The sequence below is a fragment of the Gordionus sp. m RMFG-2023 genome, chromosome 3 (assembly GCF_954871325.1).
Source record: "Gordionus sp. m RMFG-2023 chromosome 3, tfGorSpeb1-WG-v2, whole genome shotgun sequence".
NCBI classification, from domain to species: domain Eukaryota; kingdom Metazoa; phylum Nematomorpha; class Gordioida; order Chordodea; family Parachordodidae; genus Gordionus; species Gordionus sp. m RMFG-2023.
In genome coordinates, this window is record NC_088777.1 from 17034621 (window position 1) to 17043459 (window position 8839).

General features: G+C 26.5%; 1 protein-coding gene across 2 annotated transcripts in view; it reads right to left on the reverse strand.

Annotated features, from left to right (window-relative positions):
- LOC135925772 (DNA-directed RNA polymerase II subunit RPB2-like) overlaps positions 1 to 8825 on the reverse strand; it is a 29903-nt gene extending 21078 nt beyond the window's left edge. Inside the window, exons 1-10 of one of the 2 annotated variants that reach the window (XM_065461243.1) lie at positions 8753 to 8825; positions 7690 to 7908; positions 6638 to 6768; positions 6115 to 6227; positions 5214 to 5401; positions 2922 to 3112; positions 2650 to 2814; positions 2102 to 2301; positions 1378 to 1497; positions 381 to 567 (exon numbers count right to left, since the gene is read on the reverse strand). In XM_065461243.1, the coding sequence (XP_065317315.1) occupies positions 381 to 567; positions 1378 to 1497; positions 2102 to 2301; positions 2650 to 2814; positions 2922 to 3112; positions 5214 to 5401; positions 6115 to 6227; positions 6638 to 6768; positions 7690 to 7908; positions 8753 to 8774 (1536 nt within the window). In that variant the 5' untranslated portion in view covers positions 8775 to 8825. The remainder of the gene's footprint in view (positions 1 to 380; positions 568 to 1377; positions 1498 to 2101; positions 2302 to 2649; positions 2815 to 2921; positions 3113 to 5213; positions 5402 to 6114; positions 6228 to 6637; positions 6769 to 7689; positions 7909 to 8752) is intronic. The other variant, XM_065461244.1, reaches the window with a different exon arrangement.
- Positions 8826 to 8839: the final 14 nt, after the last annotated feature.

Below are 8839 nucleotides of genomic sequence, written 5' to 3' on the forward strand. Positions count from 1 at the left end.
TCGAACGTTTTGTAACAAGTTAAAGATGATACTTTTATCGGTTATAAAAAGAACTCAGTTATTCCTATCATTCAAAATCAATAAATTTACCAAAGTAGTAAGAAAGCAATAAAAAATATGTTTTAAAAACAACCCAGTTTCCAGCTAAATGACCATAGAAAGAAGATGCTCTTCTATGATAAGGTTTTATTACATCGCAAAGTACAAATAAATAAGATTTGAATAGTATTAGTAATAATTTTATAGGAATTTGAAACGCCACTTAATCGGAACATTTCACCGGAAGTGACATAATTGCAAAAATATTTTGGCCCCATTTACCTGAAGCCAGCCAATTCTTAAAATTTTATTATATATTTTTTATAGAAATCTGAATAAACCTGTGAAACACCTGCCCTAGCCTGATGAGCTTTTTTCTGATCTCCCCAGTTGCCAGTGGCTAAGGAATATCTAAGTCCATCTGTTATAATACGGGTCTTGATAGCAAGTTCTAGGTTAAAGTCTTTGCCCCTGTCAATAAACTTTTGGGCGTAAAGTCGAACCTCTTTCATCAGGTTTTTGAATAAACTGTTCAAAAAGATAAATCAAATTAACATTTTAATATGAAAAATCAGCATTTGATACTTAATTAACCGAACATTATAATTTCCAGAACCAGTATTTATTTAAAAAAAATCACTGCCCCTAATTATCCTGCGCCCATACAATTGGAAGAAGGAATAGTCATTGTGAAGCTGAAACCTCAATCTCATATAATAAAAATTAATTTTAAATTAATTATTTAACTATTTATTATAAATGGTTGTGCCAGTAAACTTTTGAACTATACTTTTAACTTAAAAAAGATAATTGCAACTTACAAACTCATTAAGCTTAAATTTTATTTGTTTCAATAGCACTCATTTTCATAGAAAAATATCAAAACTCGAATAAATCTTTCAAAACCTTCTTGGAACCTTAACTGAACCATAACTTTTATAAATAATTGTGAGGGCCTCTGGTTTCTATAAAGATTTATACGATAAACTAAACTAATAATCTTTTACCGAATAAAATTTAAAAAAAGTGGAATAAAATATACAGATTCAAATTAAAAAGTAATTATTTGGTTTAAATGGTTACCTACAAGTAAAATTCAGTTATATAGAACTTATACAATGAGCATAATATATAATTTATGTGAATCGCGGAGGAAAAAAGTTTAGCTGATTCAAATATAAATATTTTGAAATAACAAATTTTATTTATTTCTCATATAAAACCTTTACATTTAAGCAGAAAATACTTTCTTAATATAATGATTCTAATTAGAATATTATACAATTTAAGTTAAAATATTAATATAGTTATAAAAAACAATATAGTTAATTATTTTACCCCCTAAAAAGGAAAGCTAACAAAGGACCAGCCAGGTCCAAGCGTTTATTGCCATAATGATCTCTGTCATCGACTTCGCGTCTACCTAATGCAGCAAGTAATAGTCGATGGACCATGTAGCTTTTTGTAAATATAAAATAATATATTGAAATTTTGCATATAATACACAAAATTTGACTATTTAAGGAAACAATTTTAAGAAATAAAATAAAACCTAAAATAAATAAAAAATTCCTTTTGGAAAAAAAAATTTTTCTTAATAAATGGCAAAAAAAATATATATATATATACACATTATATTTTTAATCGTTTCATAACACAATATTATTTTTTTAAAAATTATCTTAAAGTAAAAATCATATAACTTTTCTTGCTATCTTTAGACAAAATTTTCTAGGAAGTTGAGTTTAAAAAAATAATTATCGAGTGGGCAAAGAAGATTGAAGTAGTAAAAGGTAATATCCAAAATAATAGGAAAAAATTGTTATAATAAAATAAAGAGGTAATTGGCCTTATTTATAAAACTTGCAGAAAAAGAGACAATTAAGTTAGGAGAATATTGACTTCGGCGATTCAAGAGTGATTTATGGGTTTAAGCTAGTGAAATTAGGTCGATAAATATACAAGTGAAACATGAAGAGTATGATAATTACAGTATAGGAAATTTGATTATAAAGTTATAAATTTAAACAACTAGAAGGTGTTGATAATTTTGGGGGTATACCCTAGGTAATAAGCCTTCTTGGTCTCGGAGAAATCGCTGACCCCCACGTGGGGAAGCATTTCCCGTTGCAAAATTTCCTTGGCATATTTTATGCGCTTGGCCCTGGTGACGCCTGGTTTGGCAGCTCCGCGACTACCTATAAAATTAAGTGCCACATTCTGCTCTTGAATCACGAAGGCTTCGTCTAACGATGGTTTAACCTATGGAAAGGATTGTTTAAGGAATAATATCAATTCTTTCTTTTTTCAATCACTCTTGATGATAACTCTAGAGAATTGTAGGATAAATTCTTTCTCATTAATCAATGAAAATAATTTGACAAAAATATCATTTTGTTAATTAACAAAACAACATAATAATATTTTAAGTAAAGAAATTTAAGAATATTTGACTATTTTTTGGGTTAATTTGGTTTATGATTTTAAACTTAAAATTTTTATCTTCAAATCATAAAATTATTTATTCTAAAAAAGGAGAATTTAGCCTAATTCTAATTACAACAATAAATGATTGTATGCTTACTCGGTAATAATCTCAAAAAAACATACCATTTCCATCATCTCCTGATCTTCAAAGTCGTATATTATATGTTCCAATATGTCCCTGTCGGACACAAACCCAAGGGCCCTGAATATTATCATTATAGGGATCTCTTGTTTGATGTAAGGTATGATGGCAACTATCTTTTGCCCTATAGCGCTCTTTTTAGCTCCCTATACAAATAGAAATGTTTACACTTACGTATTTAAAACACGCAAAAATTTTCGTTTTCTATGTGAGTGGTATATAGCAAAGCTAATTGAATTTCAAAAATTTTAACCTGCCCTCCTTTGGCTAGTAAATTGACCCACATTGTACTAGTGGGGCGAGACGAATTTTCAATGTAAGATCGGCATTCCGCCTTGTAAGCATACTTTGAATCTTTCATAGCGAAAACGTATACCGTGTTAGTGGCCATCTTTTCTTGAGCTACTATCACTTTTTCGGAGCCATTTATTATGAAATAACCACCTATTTATATTTGAAAACAATATATATAATGAAATTCATAGCATTTTTACTAATCAAATATGGTTAATATCAGCAAATCATTTTGCGATTGGAACCCATGATAATCATTAATCACATATTTATGCCCAATATGATGCATTACAAATCAACCAAAAAATAGAAGGTTTTCGGCCAAATCCCATCGGATTTCTCTTTAAATTATGTATGTTAGACTTTATGACAGTAAAAAGAATCAACAATCTTAGTGCTCAATAAACCCTACGAGGCTTTGAGATAAGTGGATGGGTTGTCGAAAATATCCACAAAAGGCAAATTCTAAATTGCAGGTATCCTTGAATTGGATGTATTAAAATTAAATTATTCACATAAGGTAGAAGTCATATTTTTTCAGATCTGGCCCAATTCAAGATAATTTTTTTATCTGATCAATCCAATCTGATTTTTTTCTTTAAAGATCCAAGCTTGGTACAAAATTTTATTTTAGAAATAGTAGATCCGAGTCCGAGTTAGTTATTTCTTAAAGGCCTAAAAATTTATGTGCTAAAAAAGATTGATGTTATTCACTCTTTTTAGAAAAACCTTAGAAAAACATAATAATTTTAAATTTTGCCACAGTCAGAGTATGAGATTAAAATATTAAAGAAGAAATATATTAGATGAACTGGTAAAACAATAAGGAGGAAAATATAAAATAGAAGCAGTATTTGAATGTAAGCCTTTGAATACAAAAGGAGAAATCAGATTTTTTATTGGATCATATTTATATTATTTTATTAAAGATTATGCAAGAATAGCAACTCCTCTTACCAAGTTGCTAAAGAAGGACGAAATATTCAGATAGGATGAAAAAGATAAAGACAGCACTAATCAAAGTTCTGATATTATGTTATTATAGCAAAAAGGTGAGACAAATGTAATCACTTATGCGTCAAGATATTGAATGGTGGAATTCTGCAACAAAAAGGGGAAGTAAGGAATTTGTGCTATGTGTTCAGGTACTTGAAGAGGACAAAAAGAAATTATACAAAAATCGAATAGCTAATCTTTGGGAAAAAATTTTGAACTAATGGTTGGTGGTCTGCGATTATTTGTTTGTATATATTCATCATTCTAAAAATTACTATCAACATTTCACGTTCGATTAAATAATTTTTATATTTCCTCGTCAAAGACCTGGATGCAAATGCTAGACGCCAATTCCCTGCTTCCCAATTTAGTATTACACCGATTTCCAAATTTAGATAAATCAGCGATTACATTTGCTCTGTATTATTTCTATAATAACCTACCGTCGGAGCTCTAATTAACTTTTTATGTCCTCAAATGTTATGTGTATTTATCCCATTTGAAAACTTCGTCCTTCTTTAGCAATTTGGTAAGTCAAGCTAATATTCTTGCATAATCTTTTATTATTAAATTAATAATTCATTAATCCAATAAAAGATCTGATACTTCCTTTCGTATATCAAGGTCTTACATTTTAATACTGCTTTCACTTTATCTTAATTTAACTCATTTTTTTTGTTTGTCGCGTGCCCTAAGAACATTATTGTTTCCTTTAGAACTCAATCTTCTCCCAGTTTGCTCTTAATCAATAATATTTTCTAACTTACTTGTGCTATATTTTCTATTATGCTGACTATATATGATTACAAATTTTATGCAAAAATATTTAATTTAAAAAAGGAAATAGAAAAGGGATATATATATATATATCCTTTAAATATACAAAAAGATTATGAAAATTTCTTTAGAATATTATTCATATTAGATGATGAGACAATTTTGCCATAATAAAATATAATAAATCAAATCTATAAGTTAGGGGATCCAAAAATATTTCACTATAATACTTCTAAAATTATCACAATTCGTTAACTGAGCAAAAAATCATGTAATAAAGCCAATATAAAATTATATAAATTATGGAACACTAGGACAGAGAATAATGAGCAGACACCAACAACAATTTGAAGCTTATAAATGGTATATTTATTTTATATAAAAATATTTAAACATTACACATTCTAATATATGATTAACTTTGAATGATATATATTCCGATTTGTTTAATTTAAAATCGATATAAAATTCTGGAAACCTGGATCAAGTGGGCACTCGTTTAGTTCGGTGAGATCTCTGTCAGTCAGCCCATTGAGTAGGCAATAAGTCGAACGAAGCATTATAGGAATTTTTCCGATAAATGTTTTTTGATGTTGTGTTTCAACTACTTCTTCCCCATTTTTTTCTACCCTTTTAGTTATGTCCACGTATAAAGGGGCTGAATAACTTTTTTAATGTTACACACATTAAATTTTAAAAATTAAGTAGAGAAAATATTTATAACTGGAGGTGGGGAAAAGGAGGGAACTAAAGCAGATAAAGCAAATAATGTGTTAAATTAAGATTTTAACAACCATACATAATTATTTAAATAGCTCATCTTAATAAAACAATATTTATTTATACTCAAATCCACAAGAATTTATTTGTAAAAGTATTATGTTTAATCTATAAAAGAAATAGATAAAAATTTTTTTGTTATATTTAAAAAATAAAAAAGATAATAAAGATGGTATTTGTGCAATGAGAAGAACATTATATTTAATGTTGCGATGATAGTTTTATTGCAAAGCCATTCCATGTTAAATCATCCAAAGATTTGGATGACCCTTTTTAATAGGAATGAAACTTGGATGATGGGTTATGGTATATATTTTTTAACAATTCTAAATTAATATGGATGGAAAATAAGATAACGCCAGCATTGGACTTGTAAACCCATAACACCAGATATACTTGAGATAGAGCTGTATAAAATTTACACATTACATAATGAAAATATCCATTCATTTTAAATAGTGTTGTCAGAATCATTGGGCGATTTATCATGGAATGACCTTGAATTAATTAACTTTGATTTTTATTCAAAATATTGATTTTAAAAAAATTAAACTAATAATAGGGTTAAAAAATTATAAATATAATTAATAAATGGAAACGTCAAATTTCTAAGTCTAGCTTCATTAGGCATCATGTGACTAGGAGCACCATCCTTTTCCCAGTGGGTAGGCTTGGATAAATAGATCTGGCCAAACTTTAATGTGTATTTTGTCTGAAAAAAATAATCAATTTATATGCTCTTTATGTAGGAAGATTTTGCTTCCAAACTTATTTTAAACTTTCATCAAAAAAATAATTTATAGTTTTTCATAATTCTCTTTATTTTTTTTAAAGAAAAGAATATAAAAGATTAAAATTATGTAAATCAACAAATTTATCAAAAAAATGAAAGAAATAATATTGACTTAAATAAGTCCATGTTATTTTATTAAGGTTGATTTAGGTGAAGTTCTATTTGGCCTAATTTGCTGATAACAATTTGTGAGGTTCATATATTAGACTTAATGTGATACGATATAGTTAAAATTATGAGGGAGATTTTATTTAATATTATAGGAATTTATGCTACCTTTTAAACTAATATAGTAGTAATCTAAAAAATAAAAATAATTTTATAAGTACAGGTTGCTCGATTCTTCCAGATATATGTTGAGGTTCAGTGAAGAGTTCAATGGGTGGAGAGTCCTCAACAATTCTTTGAACAGACATTTGAATAAACTCATCAAAAGAATCAAGTTGTTGTCTCACTAAACCTAAATCATTAAATATAATTGTGAGGGTAAGAGCCTTGAATTAAAATAATTTAGATGAAGGAAGATTTATTAATCACATAACACCAAACTGACATAAAAAATTAAAATTCAATAAAATTTTATTAATTTATCCATGATACAAATTATTATAAAGATAAATAAAATACAGAATAATAAATTGGTACAGGTTTAGAACAAAAAAATTTTTTTAAAATAAAAATATAGAAAATAATATAATTGTTTTTTTTATTAAGATAACATGATAATAAATTCAATTATATAAATTTAGTTAAACTATAAGAATAGTACTATTTAGCCATAGATAAAAATCTAACAAGATGAAAAATTAATTAAATTAAAGTATACCATATTCAAAATATAAATTGACCTTCATAAATTAAAAAAAAAGGAATTTGGTCAACATTATGTTAAGAATTACCAAAAAATATTATGTATTAAAACATCGATAATAAAAAGAAAAAAGGTAAAATTAACTTATATTTCCTATTTCTTTTAATTCATTTTTTACAAATTTCATAATTTTTTCCAAATATATTACTTTATTATTTTTGGTATCTATATTGGCTAGTGTTGTTAAACTGCTGGATTTAGCCCAGTTTAAAAAAAAGGCTAACATCAAATTTTTTTTATAGATGGCAGAAAATTCTAAAAATTTTGAGGCCTTGGAATGTTATTTGATTAGAACCTTGAAATAATTATTTTAAAAAATTAGCATTAATTAAGACATTAACAACAATAGAAATTAGTATGAGCCTATACTGTGTTATTTTATTAATATTGGCAATAAGGTAGCATTGAAGCACTACTGACATTAATAACCTAAAAAAAATTCTAGCAATGATATATTAAATAAACTTTCATATTTAATTCAAACAAATTGCTTTCATTATTTTTTAAAACCTTTTTCATCAAAATAAGAGGAAATAACAATCCAACAAGCTTCTTGCCATAAATCTGGTGTTATATCATCATCATCGTTATCTTCATTGTAATTTCCTTCTCCTGTTTCTTCATCTACCATATCTATATCTTTGTCTGCCAAAGGGTTTTTTAAATCATCTACTTCTTCAAGTTCTTCTGAATCTTGATCTTGTTCATAATATTTTGAATGGTTAGGTGCTTGATAATGTATAAGTTATTTATTTATATATGCAATAACTAAAATATTCTATACTAGGTTGGATTTTCACCTGACATAGGTTAAAAAATTCAAACAATGGATAAACTGGTCACAAATATTTCCAAAATAAAAGTTTGACAAATTTAAATATTTTTTATATGGGGAATGAGCAGATTGAATTTATATTTAATAAAAACTAAGATAATGGGTGGGGATGTTAAAAATCCTATTGTGGACTTATAAACTAAACTGAGAGAATTTAACAGTTATTTGGTATTAATTCTACTATTTCTATTAAAATAATAAGGCAAGTTTATAGCTTACTTAAACAAATTGATAAATGAATAGAGTATTTATAGTGCTGGTTTGGCTAGTACCCAGGCCCATAGCAAGGGAATTATACTTAAGGCAATATTTATTTCCATAAGCCATTAGAAACAAATTAGGAGGCTAAGTGGTTTAAAGACCATAAATAATGCTAAAATTTAAACTTTAATAAAAATAAGTTATATAATATTATAACTTAAGTGAAAAGTATTCCCCCCCCCCCACCTAAAAATGGATAAGATAGGTATTAAATCTTGGATATATAAACCTATGCCTTATTTAATTAGCCTATTAGGCTCATAAAATTATTACTAAGATAAAATATAAATTAATATTTTGCTAAGGATATTAAAATTTTTTTAATTATATATTGATTTAAAAAATATATTATAAAAATAATATCATATATAATATTTAAATGTGATATATATATATATAAAACTGGGCAATTTTTACATATTAATCTACATTATTAGGATATGATATTTAATTCAGAGATATCAATAAATTATTTACCAATTGAATTTGAACCATACATCTTTTCTTTTTATAAGTAGTCAAATCAATATAACATTCATGCTAAACCTAGTGACATGTCATGTG